The sequence below is a fragment of the Clarias gariepinus genome, chromosome 27 (genome assembly GCF_024256425.1).
Source record: "Clarias gariepinus isolate MV-2021 ecotype Netherlands chromosome 27, CGAR_prim_01v2, whole genome shotgun sequence".
NCBI classification, from domain to species: Eukaryota; Metazoa; Chordata; class Actinopteri; order Siluriformes; family Clariidae; genus Clarias; species Clarias gariepinus.
In genome coordinates, this window is record NC_071126.1 from 23,767,501 (window position 1) to 23,788,145 (window position 20,645).

Below are 20,645 nucleotides of genomic sequence, written 5' to 3' on the forward strand. Positions count from 1 at the left end.
ATTAGATTATAGATTGCTTTGGTAAGTGAAGCTGCTAAAATTTTTCTCATTTGTTGCTTCAGCAAAATAAAGCCAAGTCGTTTTTTGCCACAAAAATATATATACTTGATTTTATTTAGGATTTTTAACAGATGAGAAAAAAATTAAGTGTTTTCTCACTAAAATGTAGACACGGGTATTAATTTAATTTAATTTAATTTAATTTAATTAAGTTATTAAACCTACTGTAGGTGGTTTAGTATCTGATCTTAGAACAAAGGAAATAAATTTAATAAAACTGATAAAATACAAGAAAAAACAAAAACATTATAAAACATTTCTGTTGTAAACATTTATAAAAACAGCTTTACATTAAATTACACTAAATGAAGTAAAATGAAGAAAGAGAAGAAAATTTATAATATCAGTAATTATTATTAAAAGTAAATAAACTTAGATTTAAAATATTATAAAATTAATCAATATCTAATACAAATACCTTAAAACATTTAGAATAGTTTTGAAAACAATTTGAAATAATTGAAACTGTAAAAACATAAAATATATTTGGACAAAATAATAAACAAAACTCAAATTTAAAATAATTGTTTATTCTCTAAAATATTGAATTTTAAGAATTTTCTCCTGCTCTTATTTTAATATATTTTCTTTAACTTCATCGTTATTAAATGATTAAGTTTGCTGACTCGTCTGTTATGTGTACAGTATATATATATATATACAGTATATATATATATATAAACTTTGTATAATGACTGTTATTAAGCGATGGCGTGTTCGCACCCGGGCACCGACTCACTCGCTGTCTGTTAATGAATTGTTTATTAAATCTTCAGTAACAAAGATCCTTCAGTCTTTTGTACCAGGGTTCTCCTCGCCTGTTGGTCCAGACTGCATTCCTGTCCCATTATAGTCCATGGTGTGTGTGTGTGTGTGTGTGTGTGTGTGTGTGTGTGTGTGTGTGTGTGTGTGTCTTAGTAAGACAATTCCAGCAGTATAGAGTGTCTGTGTTGTGCTTTATGGGTCGACGGCCTTGAAACCGGATATTTATCCCATAGTCCAGGTTCTGTTGCCGAGATGCCTTTCATTCTGCTCGTACACACACACACACACACACACACACACACACACACACACACATGCACGCACACATGAACATACACAACACACCCTCACTGTCTATTAATACACACCCACGTACACACAATGACTTCAGATGGAACAAATGGAAAACCAGCCAACTGAAGAAAGATGCAGAAGTCACACTGAGATCCTCACGTCCAAAAAATGGCAACCGTTCGAACAGAGGACCATCCAGAACCATCTTTAGACTCTTCAGCACGTCTGAGGGAGGGCCTGATGGTTCAGCTTCAGGAACAAAGCCGGTCCACCCCCGTCCTGTTACTCATTCTATCTGCCCTTCACCGTTCACTCAACACCGCGCTCACTTCAATACACTGAACAGATTTATGGACCAGCTCAGGAAAATGTCAGAAGGGTCCAGCCCAGATTCATGAGGAAGGCCAGGAGCTTGTGGAGCTCGACCTTCAGAAATGTCACGCCTTCACTCCTCACATTGTCCTGCAGTGCAGCGTCACCCCTCGGTCAGGTTATGCACGTATGAGGGCGGGGTGTGAGTGTACGGTCACGCTGACGAGCGAGGATGCCGCAGACACACGTCCACGTTCTACACACATCTGAGCGTCTGAGCTGCAATTTCAGTAATGGAAAAAATACTCTTTTTTTTTTCAAAACTGCATGCAGATCGAATGTGAAGATGTAAAGATGCAACAAATCCAAACAATCCTCTGGCACATGAGCTCCAACCTTATTTTAGTTCCCCATCTTTAGATCTAATCTGCAGTTGTCTCAGGAGTAGGCGTGGTGTTTATCTCTGTTTATGGTTGTAGTGGTTGTAAGAAGAATTGCAGGAAGACATGGAGAGCAAAAGCAATCATACGTGTATTGAAAGTTAAGAAGGGGAGATTTACATTTCACCAGCAAGACAAGAACTATAATCTCTATTTTGTTATGTGGCTCGAGGTGCTAATCTGTCAAAGTACAACTCAGAGATTAGCTTTCAATTGTTTCCACTTCTTTATTCGTTACTGAAGTGATAATCACGCTATCATTAGCACAGGTCCACACGGGGTCACCCAAGCCACACTGTTATCCAGTGTAACATAGCAAAGTTAGCTCGTTAGCAATATAGCTAATCCTGTTACTGTTTGTAGTAGATATCTTCATATCCAGTAAGTTAGCTTACCTTCGTAAGCACTAATGTAACCTTCTTAAAGCCCTTCTATTGCTCTCGTTACAGCTTGAACATGCAGGTTGTGCAGGATTTTGTTATTTAACTAACTAATACACTGATGAGCTTCTCATTTCTTACACAACCGTGTCAGACGTCATAGTCTGTGGGCGTGGCAAAGATGTTACTCTGTTTCAAAAGGGTCAAATTATTCATAAAGATAAACAACTAAGGAGATCGCTAAAACTACTAAAATTGGGTTGGAAACTATAAAATACACACTTAAACACTCAGTGACATTAAATCATTTAAAAATCCCAGTAGGACTCAGAGCTACGTTTAACAGTGACAGTAAGAGCATTTCCTCAGGCACAATGCCAAGGGAACTCACGGCATTGGGACTAAACAGCTGTGTGTCTGTAAGAAAAACACTCATTAGTGAGACTCATCATGGAGAAAAAAAGTCTTCAGTTTGTTAGGGATCATAACGACTGGACTTTGGAGTGATGGAGAAAGGTCATGTGACCTGATGAGTGCAGACTGAGCCTATCCCAGAGTGATGGGCGTGTCAGGGTGAGAAGGGAAGGACATGAAGCGATGCTCCCATCATGCATAGTGTCCACTGTACAAGCCTCTGGAGACAGTGTTATGATCTGGGGTTGATCAGTTACTCAGGTCTAGACTCAGTAACGTTATGGGGCAATAAAATGAAGTCAGCTGACCACCTGGATGTACTGAATCACCAGAGGATCACATCTATGCAGGGTTTCTTCCCTGATGGTATGGAACATATTCCAGGACTCAGAGTGTGAGAGGGGCTCTGGGAGCACGAGGAATCATTTTCACACATGGATTGGCCACCAGTAAGTCCAGACCCTAACCAAATAAGAGAACCTTTGAGACGTGCTGGAGAAAGCTTTGCACAATGGACCGACTCTCACATCGTCAGTACAAGATCGAGGAGAGAAAGGAATGCAACTCTGGACTGAAATAAATGTTGTGACGTTGCATAAACCTATGGAAACAATGTCACGGCCATGATTTTATTTTTTTGGTCAGATGGTGTATGATGTCAAAGCTCAAGATCTACGTAATTAAACACTTTCTGGACTCCAGGACGGACGTGTTAACTCGTTAACTCCATGTTTAGTTTAGAGTGACGTCGTATCGACATGGATCATCACCAGCATCACTTCATCCCTTTAAATGCATTACACCTGATTTCTGATTGATTGGTTTCTGATCAGTAAATTTCTGGTTTGATTGGGTGACTGTTGCTGAATTCAGCTCATATTCACACTGCATATGATCTGGTTTTATGGCTCATACAGCAACCAGCAGTAACACTGTTATACAGGATGTGCACCTGAATCACCTGAATCATTATTTCACCTGTAGAAAGAACAGACTACGGCAGGCAGGTGGGGACAAACTCAGTTTAATGTTCATACATTAGGCACAAGAACTGACAGAACAATAAAGGACAAAAGACAAACAACAACAATTATTAACCAAGGACGTTTCTGTTATTACAGTAGTACAACACACACTCAGCCATACACACACACACACACACACACACACACACACACTGGTTCTTACATCATTTATAAACCTGTGCTGCTTAATCAGCCGTAAAAACCCACAGCAGAGACTAAAGCCATTAACATTGTTAATACATGACTATAGACCAATTACAAACATTAAAAACATAAAAAATTAATTTGTCTTTAATAATTAAGACACAGATATTATTGTACACTTTACTGTATAATCTTCCTTTGTACTGTTGAAGGATTTTTTTGTCAACAGAGACAAATAAATAAATAAATAAATAAAAACATAAATACATAAATAAACAAACTCATTATTCTTATTATTAATGTGACTAAAAATTCTGCTTCTGGCCCGGTGTGAAGCATGGTGGTGGTGGTATCACGCTATGAGGTGTGGTTTATTCCACAAGGAAAATCCTGAATACAAACCAGTTAAATTCCACTTCACAGTTACAACATTAATCCATTAAACATTAAAATGACCAGATATAAACCTTATAAACGTATTAAACCTAAAATATAGCTTTGGGTCCTCCTAACTAACAGTACTGCAGGTGTGTAAATACTGTTAATTATATTAATACAACCAGAATTACTATATTAATAATCATGTGTGTATTTGTGTAACACCAGTCCAGTGCTGTTATTGTTACAATGTTATTGTATGAATTATATAACAACACACAGTGATTATGTCTTACAATGTGAACCTCAGCCTTTTTTTTTTTTTTTAGAACTCAGTATCGCCCTCTAGTGGCTCGATCACATGTACAGTATACACTGAGATTATTAAAGATTATTACAAACTCCTGTAAACACACATGGTGGAGATGGAGGAGTCAGATTCAATTAATCTCGATGTTTCTGGGCAAGCTGCAAACACACACACACACACACACACACACACACACACACACACACACACAAACAGTATAAGACAGAAATGCAACAACATATCTAATAACTATATTTACATCAATCACTGCAGGGTTTTTTGCAATTTTAATAACTGAACAACTGAAAAACTTCACCTTCACACCTTCAGAAATCATTGCTCTTATTTCATGTAGATGTACAGTATAAAACTTAGAGAAAAAAATGCAAAAGGCCGAATACATCTAGTTCTATATAATGCTAAACATAAGCAGTGAGCAAGGTTTCCTGGGTCAGGCATCAGCTCTTGTCTTTATCCTGGGGCGCGTTATTATAAATATACACTGATCATTAAAGCCGACTGACGTCACTGAGCTGTTTACCTTGTGTACATTTTCAGCGAGTTGTTTAAACTCCCCTCGCTCGCTGAACACCTGACTCGCCCTCCGCCCCACCGCTCCTATAAAGCTCTGCGCGGGAGGGGAGGAGCTGACCACGCCCACCTTCACAGGAGGAGCTGAAATCAAAGAGACACAGTGACTCCTCCCCTATATCACATCTGACCAATCAGAAGGCTCTCCTCTCTCTCCATCATCCACAGCATTAACATCACTCTACACACACATCCAGGTCACGAGGACAACATACACTGACGCTGTCCCTGAGTAAAGGTAGAGACTCCACAGGTCCAAATATTACACAAGTAAAAGTAGAATCCTTCACTTTCATGTGTACGTGAGTAAAAGTAAGGCACGTCACACAGTTACAGGAGATATATACTCAGCAGGTGACCGTCCTTTAATAAGAGATGGATGGTCTTAAGAAAAAGTGTTCCTGCTTCAAATGCATAACATTAAATGACATTAAAGAGATTTGTTGTAGAATGTAGTGGAGTAAAAGTAAAAAGCATCCTCAGGATGAGGGACGTCACTCTGGATAAGGAACTCCGTCCTAATGTCATAAATATAATGGTCTCAGACTGTAGACTCGAGCTCTGCTCGTTAAAGCTGGTCATAATTTCATCAAAACCTGAATTAACACAGAGCTGCTCCTGGCACGTCTCCCATCCATTACACTCACTCCAGTGTGAAACCCAGTGTCAGCACACACACACACACACACCATACACACACACACACACACACGCACACACACAGTCTGACTTTGTGTCCCTGCTCGCCCTTGCTCACAAACAAAAGGTCATTTGAACTTTTGTAATGGAAACTAACAAAGAACTTCCACACACACACACACACACACACACACACACACACGCACACACACTCACGCACACATTCCGACCCATCACTGTCACACAGAGATGAAGCAGGAATACAGGAAACAGTACTGAAGAGACCATCCATCTCCATCCTAAACATAACCTGGTTTTCATTAGGACGTTCTACATGTCTCATAAATATTAGAATAATATTTATTATTATTATTATTATTATTATTATTATTATTATTCACCGTTCTGACTGGGACTTGGTTCCTGAGCAGAGGTCATGGAGTTCCTCAATCTGTGCAGGAAGATCTTACAGCGGTAGATAACGATGTTTAACGAGCAGGCATCTGAAAAAAGTGAACACACACACACACACACACACACACACACACACCCACACACACACACACTTACAACATCATCATCATTCATCATCATCATCCATCATCATCATCATCTCTTCAGTACCTGACACTCTGGAGACCCATTACAGTTTCCTAATGACACCATCACACACCTCCTACACACAGCCCTGAGTTATAGAGGGAAAGGAGATCCTGTTTGAATGCTGTATGTGGGCCACTCCTCAGTTTAACACCATAATCCCCTCATCATGCTGGAGGACCTGGGACTTACTACATCCCTCTGTGTTCCCATCAAGTTTGCTGAAAACAATGTAGTGGTAAGACTAATCTCTGATAATGATAAGAAGGTGAAAGCCTGGAGATCTGGGGCAAGGAGAACAACTTCCTCCAGAACATCAGCAAGGTAAAGGAGTTGATCGTGGACTTCAGGACGAAGCAGGAGAAACTGCCAGTCCCTTATCATTAACAAAACCTCAGTAGAGGGAGTGGTCAGTTTCGACTACCTCAGCGTTCACATCATGCAGAACCTGTCACGGTCCTGTCACATAAACAACATGGTGAAGCAGGCCGATTTTTATTTTTATTTTTTTACCACCTCAGATGCTTGAAGGTGTTCAGACTGCCCTTCAAGGTGCTTAGGAACTTCTACACCTGCACCACTGAGAACATCCTGACGGGAAACATCACAACCTGGTTTGGAAACAGCACCATGCAGGACAGACGATCTCTACAGAGGGTGGTGCGATCAGCTGAGCGCATCATCCGCACCGAGCTCCCTGACCTGCACTCGATCTACAGCAAGCGGTGCTGGACCAAGGCCTGGAAGATCGTGAAGGACCTCAGCCATCCCAACAATGGACTGTTCACTCTGTTGAGGTCGGGAAAGCGATTCCGCTCCCTGAAGACCAACACAGAGAGACTGAGGAGGAGCTTCTTCCTACAGATCATTTGGGGCCGGAACACAGACAACACCTAGGACTTAAAATTAAACATCTCATACAAGAGATTTTCTAAGCTCCACTTTCACAGATCTGAAGTTGCCCAGAGCACTTACATCAGCCTACAGCTGGACAAAAATCACACAAAGACAAGTTTTTAAAAAATTAAAATTTACAAAAAAATTTCAATTTTGGAAAAAAAAGTGTGATGTTACACAGTACAGTTATTCTTCATTGAATTAGCTATCATAATGAAATGCTTTTTTTTACCTCCCAGTAATTTGGGCTGGCAGTTAATGAATTCAGTTGGGCGCGGTGCATCACGACTTTTCTTCTTCTTTTTCTCCAGGGAAGTTATTTGTTCGGTGGATGTGGAGGTAACAATGGTGGAGGATGAGGACATGGAGGTGGATGCAGGGATAGTGGAGGTGGAGATGGGTTTCTGACCCCCAGGGGGCGCTGTGACACTCAGCTCCCTCTGACTCTTCCAGTAATGTTGGCAGAGATGATAGAGGATCTGAATGAACATGCATTTCTCAGCTGATGATGCAGCGACCCACTGATCAGACCCGTGATCAAACACCAGATCAAAATCTGGACTGTCCTGAATAATAATAATAATAATAATAATAATGGTAATTTTTCAAAAATATTAATAATAACAAAATTTGAGATGGTTGTACTTGAGGTTATTGTAATAAATAAGTCTTCACACCTTTTCAGGATCGATACCGTCGACACGGCGTAGTTGGTCCAGACTCCAGTGTGAGCGTTTCTCAAATTGTGGAGAAAATTCAAACTGCTTCACTTTGGTGATAAAAACTTGAGCTGGCTTTTTATTCGTCACTAGGGAAAGTTTAGATCACGCGATTGGCTGAACATATTAGCATGATATCATTTACACAACAATGTTCAAATCAGCATTTTATTGTTTGCCTACAGTTATGATGTAACTCAGGGCACAACAACATTCACAGCTGTTAGTGTAGCGTAATTTTAGGTTTGCGTTAGATATCATGCCTGAGATAAGCCATTAGCATGATGCTAAATAATGTACCTGACAGACAGAGGAAGGTGATGTATTCCCCTTTACGCCCTGCTGGGATGAAGGTCAGCCTTCTCCTCCTCCTCTTCCTCACTTCAATCACTGTTAATAACTTCTCATGGAGTGGAGAGAAGATCTCTTTTTTAATCATTGACTGGATCGTCATCGTCTGAACCTGCAGCTGGAGAATTAAATATAAACATGAGTCACACACTGATATTATACAGCTGACCAGCAGGGCTTGAACATTAGATTCCAGCTTCTTCTGAACAACCCTCATGGTAAGGAAACTCACCGTTGGAGCTTTTTCCAACAACAGGGATGTTTAATAAAACATTTAAGTGTCATAAAGGAAAACTCTGACTGTTGTGTTTCCTTACACCCAGCTTCAGAGCTCGTAATGTCCATGAATATCAGTGACTGTACCTACTCCAGTCCTTCACACTTCAGACATGAACTCAGACTCTTCTGCACCAGTAAAGTGACATTTATCCCCAAAACCAGTTTCCACTGAAAGTCTTTACTTCACCTATTAAAAGTTTGTGAACCCTTTTGAAAAGTCGTGTTCGTGCCAGGAAACTGAAAGAAGAGCAATCAGATATCAAACCAGATATTAAAGATCTACAGATGCTTGTTGATTGAGACTAAAGCATCTGCTGAAGCACAACCCTGCTGAAAGATGTTTAACCTGATATTAGTCGTGCTGTGATGAGAATTTTGACCTTGTGTTGATTCCAGAAAACTCAACATGAATTAAAACTTTAAGCATTAAATTCCTTCTGCATTGCACCTGACCCCGCCCATGGCTCTAGATTCCTACAGACACCTTCACCAGAGTACGCATGGACACTAATGTACAGTTCATGGCCATGTTCACGGGGCTCTTTGTCTGACGTCTCCACACAGGTCTGATCACCGAGACTGGAATTCACAGAATGGAAATCTACACTGTAGAACAACACTGAAGATATAAAAACTCTGAAATAAAACAAGACTTGGGGGGGAAAACCCTTAAATAAGTAGGTACAGTAGTAACTTTTGACTGGTAAAGACATTAGAGCAAGAAAATGAAAACAAGAGGAAATAAAACAACTCAAAATTAATGCTTAAAAAACACAAGGTGAAAAATATGTAGTAATACATAGAAGATTTCTAAAGAGAAAAAGGTGGAAAACAAACTGCAGTGAAAGTGTCACTGTTTCGCCCGCAAAGTTTCAACACTTATAAGAAACTCCTTTTACAGAATCATTAAAATAAATCAACTTATTAATAATAATATTATTATTATAACAAACTAAAAAAACTTTAAAAATGTGAAAATATATGAAAGTAAATAAGATGTTCTTTTTTTCTAATTTGAAGTGAAACAAAAATGTAATGAATATAAAAGCATTGTGAATAAAGTGTGTGAAGTGAAAGTGAGGTTGTTATTTCTCACTCACCTGCTGGTTGTTGACTCGCCTCAGCCTCGTCTCAGCTTCGTCTCACTTTAGTTGATTTGCTCTGAATAAATCTCAGCCATTCTCTCTCTCTCTCTCTCTCTCTCTCTCTCTCTGTGTCTGTCACTGCTGATCTGCGCAGGCCCTTTTCACTGTGATCACATGATCACTCTGCTGTTCTGGATTGTGATTGGTCAGATTCTATAACCTCAGAGTAACTGCAGATAGAAACCATTATATCATTCTAAATAAGGATAAATTAATAAATAAATGAATGAATGAATGAAAACACATCACCTGAAATTTTTGAATTAGCTGTGATTTTGGATTCTGATATATACACACTATGCTATCAAAAGTATGTGCACCCCTGACCATGAACGTCCCACTCCAGATTTATTACCCCGTGTTTCCTGTTATAAAGCGCTCCACTCTTCTGAGAAGGCTGGACACTATGGTGGGGTGTTGGGCTGAGGGGGTTGGGGTTCATCTACACATTCTACAAGAGCGTTAGTGAGCTCAGGCGCTGATGGGATGCTGATGGATCTCACCTATCATGGAGGATAAGGGTTCGTTGGGTTCCTCTTAGTACCAGTGAAAGGAAAATGTAATTCTACATCACACAGAAGCTTCCTGTACCTACAGTATACCTGTGTGGTTTAACCTTTGTGTAGCAATTGTATTTATATAAGTACTGAATATGGGTGTGAGAGACAGGTGTGCACATACTTTTGGCCAAACAGTGCATTTAAGAACATGGTTTAAAGAGATATATGATATAGACGGAGCTTAAAACATTTCTCAAAGTTGATAAACAAAAACAACAATACATTGAATACAATTTATTTTATTTTAAATTTAAATAAAAATAGATTACATGAGTAGGCAGCACGGTGGTGTAGTGTTAGCACTGTCTCCTTGCACCTCCAGGGTCCAGGTTCGATTCCCGTCTCTGTGTGTATGGAGTTTGCATGTTCTCCCTGTACTTGGTGGGTTTCCTCTCGATACTCCGGTTTCCTCCCACAGTCCAAAGACATGCAGATTAGGCTAATTGTGTGTGAGGGTGTGTGTGTGAGGGTGTGTGTGTGCCCTGCGATGGACTGCCCCCCCGCCCTAAGTCTCCTGGTGAGTGAATTTTCTCTCTCTAATTTCTTGTGTTAAACACAGACTCCTCTAAAAGAGAGAAAGCAAGGGTTTGACTCACGCAAAATCATGAAACAAAATTAAATTGAAATTTTTAAATTTTAATTAAAAATTAAAAGTTAAATTGAAGATAATATAAACGTAACTATCCATGTTTCTGTCTCACTAACCCGAGCCAGTCAGGATTGTTGTGGGTTTTGTAGATGATATAAATGTCTCAGTACAAACCGGGTGAATATTCACTTGTTTTATTGCAGTTTTGCTACATACTGTATGTCATCATGAAACACAAACAAGTAAAACAACATTAAACAGGGTTCATGTCAGAGCTAGCACAGAAACAAGTGTGTAAGGAAACACACACAAACACACATATATACAGAATATTTACTGCAAAAAATACATGGAGTGACAAACAAAATAGAAGAAACTGAATGTTTTTTCAGCAGCTGGTGTCCTGAATACATCACGAGCTGTGTTTAATCTAAAATCATCCTGATTAGAGTCTAATGTAACTGTGTAGGGTGTTTAGGATATAGTGTGTGTGTTTACATTCTCAAAGTGTTTAATCAGAATATAACTTTTATTTGTAATTAATTTAACTTTTAGGCATTTTCACATTAGGCACGATTGATTCGTAATTTTTTTGAAATATCAACTCCTCTTGTATCAGAGATGTCTGTGTAGGTCAGAGGATGGAGTGGCAAAGAGACAGCACTGACGACGCATCGTCTAAACAACATGCACGGTTCCTGGGCCTAGAACATGTGTGCTCTCACTCATTAAACGATTTAACGATCAGATCGAGTGTTTAAACAGATAATGTTGACCTTTTCTGGTTAACGGGATATCAGGGTTCGGGTTCGTATAAATGGAGCTGGTAAGAACAAACATCAGTAACTGTTTACTTACAAACACTAATAACAAAATGTTTTATTTAACAAGGCTGAGGAAGTAAGGCTTTCTGTGTACAGAGGATAAACAAGCGTATTAATAAGTAAATAAATAAATAAATAAATAAATACTAAAACATGCCATTAGATAAAATCGTGTTTTTTTAGCATGCGTGTGGGTGGGGTTTGGTTCAGGTGGTGGGGGCGTGGCATGGTCACCCCAATGACATCATCGTGATTTCAGCCAATGAGCAGTGTCTATGACATCAGAGGGGAACCCCAACACTCCTTAACCCAGGCACAGAACGTGTGTGTGTGTGTGTGTGTGTGTGTGTGTGTGTGTGTGTTTGGCAATTCTGTACATTTTGTAAATTTCACATTCACTAACGTTAGTGACTAAGTGTTTCAGTTATGCGGTTAAACACAAACATTAAACGATACGACTCGGATATAAAACTCTAATTAATTGATTTACATTAATCACTCGTATATGTAGAGTCACATGAAGGTGGATAAAAACCCTCAGCTAATCATATTGCTCCCGTACACACTCCCAGCCCTATACAAGGTGTGTGTGTGTGTGTGTGTGTGTGTGTTAGCTGATGTGCTGTCTTACTGCTCGATGTATCACACACCTTCATTCTGCAGATGATTTATCTCTGTTTATTCTTCATTTAGTCATTTATCTCTCTGTGTTTTTGCATTATGTGGGCGTGGCTACATGTACATCATTTGTGCCATCAATATTTGGTTATTTATCAAAACATGAAGAAATCCATGAATTTTTATAAATCTAGTGAATTGTTGTGTGTTGTGACATGACGATTAGACTGTCACACACTGCACTAATCACACTGTGCATGTGTGTGTGTGTGTGTGTGTGTGTGTGTGTGTGTGTGTGTGTGTGTGTGTAGGGTTAAAGCTGGATTCTGTATGAAACTACAAGACAATAATAACGTCATAAAACTGGGATGTGCAAAGTTCACACTCACTCGTTAGCATGTTAGCTTAGCCATGAACATACAGTAGCTCTGAGTGTAAGCGGTGCTGCAGCAGATTGTGCACGGGCCAAACCACCGACTCCCAGCTGAACATAAGAACGACGCATGCATTGTGTGTGTGTGTGTGTGTGTGTATTATGACTCAGCGGTGTCCTCCTCTTCTCCGTGTGTCGTGTCCTCGCTGTACATGAACGTCAGCAGGAACAGAGCCACGTCATACGAGCACCAATAGGCCGTGTGTGATGTCACCGCTGACCAATAGCGGCTCTCCACCAGCCCCTCCCTCAGCTCGAAGTCTATACGCCGGTCCAGTTCCACTGCACACACACACACACACACACATAAACAAATGCAGGTTGATAAGTAACATATATTATTAAATAGTTAACTAATTAATACTAATAATTAATAATTAGATATAATTGTCTCAACACATTTACATATTCAAAACATTATTAATTTAACTGTTAACTTTAAATGTAGTGTTAATTCAGTGATTTTGTTATTAAATGTATTTTTATACTATATAGTAAATGTTCTGTGACACAACGATGTCATTCATTAGCATATTAATGTCAGTCATTAGCATATTAATGTCGGTCATTAGCATATTAATGTCAGTCATTAGCATACTGGTGTCCACCTACAGAGAGTGGAGTTGTCCATGACGGTGGACGTGGACTGCGACATGCCGTTCTCTCTCTCCGTCTTCTCCTCCACCTTGTCCTCAGTTTCTGTGACCCCACCCTCCTCTCCCACAGCCCCGCCCTCTGTCTCGTATGGCCCCGCCTCGGAGTTGATTGGCTCCTCGTCAGCTCCGCCCACCTGTCCACTCGAACGGGAGAAACGGGAAAACAGGATTCCACCGATGCCTTTACCGATACTCGCCGCTCCTGAGACACACACACACACACACACACACACATCCACCTGAATGTCATTAATGTCACATGACCAACAGTATGATAATGAGAGAGTAATATGACAGAGAATAAAAATTAAAAATATAAATGTTATTATAGAATTTCAGAGAGGATTTATATTAAGTTCTGTGTGTGTGTGTGTGTGTGTGTGTGTTACCCATGATACTAGCTCTCCCCAGGTTGGTGATGGACCCTCCCATCCTGCGCTGCGGTGGGGGGGACGTACAGGGACTGGGTGTGTTTTCACCCTCTGACAGAATCACACACTCCTTCAGCGGAGTCAGAAACACCGGCCGCACCTCATCATAGGGGGTGGGGCTGCTGGTGTTGTACCTGTCACACACACACACACACACATTTTATTTTCAACTTTCAGATCCCGAGGTATTACAGCATGAGTGAAAACCCTAATACCAACATTCCCTCGTGTGATCTTATTCAGTGTTTGTGATAAATGTGGGAGGAAAAGCCTGAGACGGTCCTGTGGCTGTGGAGTCTGGGGCGGTTCATCTACAGACACTGAAACATCGTGTTCGGGGAAGGAGTGACACGGAGCAGAGTGCAGCGACTGAGGGGTGTTTCAGCTGGAACATTAACACACGCTTTTAATTGACTCCACCCACTCTTTTAGATATTTATTTAAGAACACCTGGCAGCAAATTACATAGACAAAGCAAACAAGATGTGTTGCTTGTGTAAGGAAGCAGCTGTACACTGGGTGTGTTTGATCTGATCAGTTTACATTATATTGTTTACGTTTGCTCTGAACGAGACACTGTGTGTATACGACGCATTCACAGTGTGTGTTTGTTGTTTTAGAATAACAGTAATGTTGATTTGTCGATTGTGTGTGAGACGTGTCACGCTGTCGGTGATGAACAGTGTGTGTGTGTGTGTGTGTGTGTGTACACGGAGTCATTACCAGTGGATCTGTACAGGAGAGATGTTGCTGTAGTGTTTCAGGATCAAAGGCTCCAGTCTGTACGCCTGCAACACAACAACCGCGCAATAAACAAATTAAAATAAATAAAAATAAAATCAGCCACAAGCAGCGATCGCAGGGATCCGAGCACTGTACGGTGACGGACAATGAAATGTAATTACTGTTAAGTTTCCTGCTTAGACATTACGATGGTCTGTGAGAGTAGATTTTATTTATTAATATGATGTAACTGTCGACTGGTTTCTTTTGCAATTAAATTAACGTTTATTGTCTGATTTGGTTTAAGCAGTTATATTTCAGCAGGTCTTAAAACATGAGAAACGTATAGATGAGTATCTAATAAACACTGTAATACTATGTAACGTGTTTAAACTCACACACACCAATAATCTTTTTTTCTGTGCCGAGCTTCTGCTCCAGTCCAGGAGGTGGCAGTAATACACCAACTGTCCATACACTCACAAGAAATCCCTTACAGTAGGAGGACTTTACAAATACTTTACAAAAAATTAAGGTATTTTCAATTTCAGGCCATTTAAGGTTTGTTTGTTTGAAGTTTGCTCATGTTTCAGACCAGAGCGAACTTCAATTTACTGAAATATTTATTTTACCAAAAAAAATATTTTTAAATATGATTTAGTCCCTGTTTACTTAAACGTGGACCACAGTAACTCAAGATTTAATTCAGGAGAATGTGTAAATATCACGCTGAATAAAGGTTCTGTTAGTTCCTCTGAGTTCCAGTGAAGGAGAACCCTAACTCTACAGCACACAGAGACATTCTGTACAGCTGTGTGGGAACAGTTTAAAGAGGAACTACACACAGGCACAATGGCCAGGGGTGCACATACTTTTGACCTTATTGTGTATAATGTGACGATGTGACGATGGCGGTGACGGTGATGTTCTCACCACTGGGTCTGTGGGGTGGAAGATGTTGAAGAGTCTGGTGCAGATGGAGCGAGGCAGGATGTGGTTCTGAGTCCTGCAGGAACCGGGTCGAACCCCACGCAGGGCCAGGAACACGGCCAGGGGAGAACCCATGCAGAAAAAGTTCTCCACCTCACACACACACACACACATTATATATATTTACAACAGAAACACTGATATTATGATTACATTTGGTCTGCATGTGGGTTATTTATCACCGTTTAGTGAGAACAATGATTATAATTAATATCTTAAACTATTATAATATAGGATTATTAACATTGATTGACAAAAATGCAGTAACACAACATTAAAATGTACAGGGAGTAGAGAGAACACACACCTCCACGACATCCTGCAAATAATACATGCACATGTTTAAATATAAACATAGATATAAATATTCATGTTGTGTTTGTGTGATTGTGTTTGGGTGCATAAAGTTTTTAGGATTAGCTTATTATCTTTGCTTCCGTAAATAAAATCCTAAAATGATCAAATTTACACTGAAGAGTCGAACACTGTACATTCACACTTTATGTCCTGTTAGCACGAGGACACGGAAATGCTAATCATGTCCCACCTGCGTTACGGATCTTATCGCTAACGTTTTTACAACTTTACCTTGAATTTTAACGCTGGAGAATTCCTCGAGGACTTCAGGCTCTGAAACTGATCCTCCAAATTCCTTAACCTGATCAAATAATCCAGATAAATTAAGATCGTTAAACACTATAGTAATAAAAACACTGAGGCACACTGCAGTATAATAATCATATAATTAATATTACACAAAAAGTGGAGCAAAATTAATTAAAAAGAGCAGGATAATGTTACATTATTTACAAAAAAAAAATCTTATTTAAAAATAAAATAATCAATGAGAAGTGATTTATTTTAGTGTAATTGTTGATTTTAGGAAAGGTTCATTATTTTTGAAGGAGACCTCGTGCGTGTGAGCTGAAGCTCCTCCAACAGTCTCTGTTCACGGCTGCTGCACCACCGAGGCTCGGTCTCCACGGCAACCGGCGCTTCCTGATGATGTAAGCGGACGGGGTCGAACCCAGTGATGATGTCGTAGGTGATGACGCAGCCGAGCGAGTGTGAGACGATAGACACTCGTCCCGTCTCCTCAAACTCGGGGTTACGGGAACAGAAGAGTGTGTAGAGACGGTTCAGCTCTGAGGTCAGACCTCGCGTTATCTACACAACACACACACACACAGGGTGAGAGACAGGGTGTGTGTGTGTGTGTGTGTGTGTGTGTGTGTGTGTGTGTGTGTGTGTGTGTGAGATATCTGACCTCGTCCCTGTACAGTGGACTGGTGTAGTACATGATGTCCATGGCGCTGCTGTTTAACATGTCTCTCAGTCCGCGCACTTTATCAGGCGTGATCGAGTCCACCGTGTCTACAACATCAACAACATCAACAACAACAATGAGAACAACAACAGCAATAATAAACCCAATTAAAGATCTTGTTTGTATCGGATCAGAGTAATAACCTCCACACCTCCGTCCAGAGAGAGTTTGGATCTCCACTCCACAGGCAGGAACTCCACGTGCTCCGTCGTTCTGTCTGAAAAATGTTTCTCCGCCATCTTCCTCGCAGCATCTCGCATCCTGTATAAACACACAAACACACACAGGAACATAAACGTCAGCTCTGAAATGATATTACTCTACCATCATGACACTAATCTGTTCCACTCCACAGGAAGTCAGTTATCTCGGGTTGTTTGCAAAACGATGGACTCTGACGTTCACCCCCAAGGGTAATAACACGATCGCCACCAAACCGGGCGTATAGGATTCACTCGGATTAGAACACGGCGGATCCAAACTTGTGAAGGGATGTTTGATATCTCAAATAGTTCAGCCGCAGTGAGGACTTAGACTTATGTCAAAATGTGGCCAATAACTTCATTAGTTTTATATAGTTGTATAAGGTCTTATGTCATAATGGTAATCTTAACTAGCTCATTATGAGTGACATCATATTAAGTGACATCATAGTGTGATGTCTCTGTCACAGGACCCAGGGCTTTTTGAGGTCTTAACATGCTCTTAAAATCCACAGGTTGTGTGAGACGCCGGAGCGGTGATGGCGCAGGTGCTTGGGCCCGCTCATCGTCACCCGCCACTATATTCTCAAATTGTTTTAATCTTAACACAGTGTTCTGTTCTTTATAACTATAAAAGCTCAACACTAACACTATAAACAGTGACATACATCACACAAACAAATACCACTACTACTACTACTGTATAGCCACACCCCTAAATCACACGTTTATACTTATTCATATATCTATAATGAAGGACCAGGAGTGGGCGGGGACTTATCCAGTGGGATGATAGACACTTGGATCGTACATGCTGGTGTTCCTGATGATCCGCCCCTGGTCCATTTTCTGACCAATCCCGTGCACCACGAACACAATGTGAGTGGCAGCAGGGGGTGTGTCCTCCAGAGCCGCCTCCTCCACATAACCACGATGGAGACGCGTACCACTGCTGGAGGCTAAAAGCACACACACACACACACACACACACATAAGAGAACATTTGGGGGTAGAACTAGATTTAATTCATATAGTTTAAGATTAGGTGTACCAGAGGAGAAGAAGAGGAGGAGGAGGAGGAAGAGGAGAAGAGGAGGAGGAAGTGGAGGAGGAGGAGAAGAGGAGGAAGAGGAGGAGCATGTGACTGACTGACCCTTGGAGAAGCCGAGTTTCTGTGTGAAGCTGCGAGCGATTTTTGACGTTGTAGCATCGCTGTACAGATAAACTTCATCCACACTGTGCCAATCTACATGACTGCGGCTCAGCTTCACACTGTGCACCACTGACACACACACACACACACACTCACGTTATTATTATTATTAGTGATAGTATTATTATTAGTAGTAGTATGATCACAGTGACCCCACCCTCCTTGCTCTCCGGCGCTGCGCTCACGCCCTCTGGTTCGAGAGAATCTTCCAGTCGATGCCCCCGAAATTTTGCTAAATGTTCCAACTCGATCAGGTCTCCGTCCTCCTCATCCAGCGGCAGCCACGTCCCGTCTGTAAACCACTGAGCTCTCATCACCGGGATACGCTCCTGCTCTATAACACACAGCCACACACACACACACACACACACACACACACTTCAGCTGTGCCCCAAATGCTACTAAAAGGCTAAAGGAACACCACATGTACCTTTTTACACCACTGACACGGAGCAGTACAGTACGTTTATTCCTGAGAGTGTAAGGTTATGTTTATAATTATAGGGTTAGGGTTATCCCAGTATAACCGCGCGCTGGTGGTCAGCACTGTTCACTTACACCTCCAGGGTCGAGGGAGATACAGGTGCAGATCAGGTTAACCGCTGTTCCCAGACTGTCTGTAGTGTGTGTGTGTGTGTGTGTGAGTGTGTTGACTGGAGGTCCTACTGTACCACGGTCATGAAAATAGGAATAAATACATTGGCCTCCACAGTCCAGAGTGGGACTACAGAGCTTCCTAGAGGAACGGACAGACTGTTTAATAACTAGTAATGGGTTTTGGTTTTGTATTACTTTTGCTTGAATCGTGTTTTAAGCTTTTGTAAATTTTATTTGCATTTTAAATAAACAGTGTGTTATAGGGACTGTCTCAGGTCTCCCCGAGCTTGATGTGTTTCCCCTGGGTTATCTGGTTTCCTCCCACAGTCCAAGGACATGCAGGTTAGTGAAATGCGTGTGTGAGTGTGTGTGTGTGTGTGTGTGTGTGTGTGTGTGTGTGTGGTGGACTGTACCCTGCCACGTGCTCTAGGTCCACCCCATGTGACCCTGTATACAGTAGAGACGATGAGTGGGATGAATATAAATATAAACAGACACACCCCTAATGTAAGACACGCCCCTTCTCTAAGACACACCCCTTCTGTCAGACCCCCCATGTACTCACGGTTCCAGTAGACCGGGTAACACTCCTTCTCCTTCACATCCACCTCGTACAGTCCTCCGCGCACACACACCGACTCCACAGCGCCGTCCTCCTCACACACTCCCTTACACACACCCTGCCCATCACACACACCCTCACACACACCCTGACCCTCACACACACCCTTACACACACCCTGCCCAACACACACACCCTGCCCATCACACACACCCCGTCCCACACACACACCCTGACCATCACACACACCATCACACACACCCTGACCCACACACACACCCTCACACACACCCTGACCCATACACACTTCCCGGCCCTGCGGCTCGAACACTCCCTCGCGCGCATCCCTGAGCGCGCACACGGCCCGGTGCGCGCGCTCGATCTTCAGGGAGTCGTGTCCCACGAAGGGTTTCCAGCTCCTCTTGTCCTCCCTGTAGAACCAGCGCACCTCCTGCGCCTCGAGCTCCGTCACCTCCCCGGAGCGGCTGCGCGTGCTGGGGCGCGTCCTCGCCGCGGGCTCGTCCCCGTCCGTGTAGCCCGGGTCCAGGTAGTCCGGGTCCGAGTACGGGGGGTCCTGGGTGAGGCCCAACAGCATGCCGTGTGTGTCCATCATGTCCCCGTGTGTGTCCATCATCCCCCCCGCGCGCGCATCACCCCCCCAGTCCGAGGCGCGGTACTCACCCCCGGGGCCGCCGAGGAAACCGCTCATGTGTGTGTGGGATCCCTGCACACACACACACACACACACACACACTGATTTATAATCACTGCTCCATCTCTCACTGCGCTTTAAATCCAGTCCCTCTCTCTGTACGTGCAGCTCTAACACACACACACACACACACACACACACACTGCCTGCACACATCCACATCCGCATACGGAGTGTGCGCGCGCCTCTATTACGCACTCCCCGGTAACCAGAGCGCGCGCCGTGAGGAAGTGAGCGGGGTGTAGGGTGTCTCGTGTGTGTGTGTGTGTGTGTCTGCTGACACCTGCTGGTGACTGGTGGAACTGCAGTGAGTTTATATATATACAGAATTAGAAAGAGCTTTTTATTGTCAAGCACAAGGAAATTAGGTTTGGTGACACAAGCTTCCAGAGACAACAACAACAACAACAAAGTTAACTAAAAGTACATAATGTGGGGGTATTATCAAATACTTTTTACTTTTT

The 20,645-nt window shown here is 41.9% G+C and overlaps 2 protein-coding genes across 2 annotated transcripts; both read right to left on the reverse strand.

Moving 5' to 3' along the window:
* Positions 1-3,673: 3,673 nt before the first annotated feature.
* Positions 3,674-9,788, reverse strand: stxbp6l (syntaxin binding protein 6 (amisyn), like). Its single transcript, XM_053488681.1, has 7 exons — positions 9,699-9,788; positions 8,269-8,437; positions 7,927-8,057; positions 7,482-7,815; positions 6,154-6,255; positions 5,064-5,197; positions 3,674-4,680 (listed from the first exon to the last, which is right to left on the reverse strand). The coding sequence occupies exons 2-7, from the start codon at positions 8,420-8,422 to the stop codon at positions 4,657-4,659; spliced, it is 879 nt and encodes a 292-aa protein (XP_053344656.1). The 5' UTR covers positions 8,423-8,437; positions 9,699-9,788; the 3' UTR covers positions 3,674-4,656.
* Positions 9,789-11,820: 2,032 nt separating this feature from the next.
* On the reverse strand, positions 11,821-20,340 carry ddhd1b (DDHD domain containing 1b). Its single transcript, XM_053488692.1, has 14 exons — positions 19,777-20,340; positions 19,473-19,617; positions 18,468-18,644; positions 18,251-18,379; positions 17,909-18,056; positions 17,046-17,155; positions 16,835-16,941; positions 16,478-16,734; positions 16,156-16,225; positions 15,511-15,660; positions 14,578-14,642; positions 13,813-13,988; positions 13,380-13,625; positions 11,821-13,049 (listed from the first exon to the last, which is right to left on the reverse strand). The coding sequence occupies exons 1-14, from the start codon at positions 20,335-20,337 to the stop codon at positions 12,868-12,870; spliced, it is 2,523 nt and encodes an 840-aa protein (XP_053344667.1). The 5' UTR covers positions 20,338-20,340; the 3' UTR covers positions 11,821-12,867.
* Positions 20,341-20,645: the final 305 nt, after the last annotated feature.

Excerpts from the sequence above, each read along its gene's own strand:
- stxbp6l (XM_053488681.1), bottom strand. The coding sequence starts at position 8,422 with ATGACGATCCAGTCAATGATTAAAAAAGAGATCTTCTCTCCACTCCAT. Across the intron at positions 6,256-7,481 it reads CCAGCCCAAATTACTGGGAG|ATGCCTGCTCGTTAAACATC; the intron begins GTAAAAAAAAGC and ends CACTTTTTTCAG. Across the intron at positions 4,681-5,063 it reads TCGCTGAAAATGTACACAAG|CTTGCCCAGAAACATCGAGA; the intron begins GTAAACAGCTCA and ends GTGTGTTTGCAG.
- ddhd1b (XM_053488692.1), bottom strand. The coding sequence starts at position 20,337 with ATGTGTGCAGGCAGTGTGTGTGTGTGTGTGTGTGTGTGTGTGTTAGAG. Across the intron at positions 18,645-19,472 it reads TTACCCGGTCTACTGGAACC|AGCAGGAGCGTATCCCGGTG; the intron begins GTGAGTACATGG and ends TGTGTGTTATAG. Across the intron at positions 16,942-17,045 it reads CAAACTCTCTCTGGACGGAG|ACACGGTGGACTCGATCACG; the intron begins GTGTGGAGGTTA and ends TTGATGTTGTAG.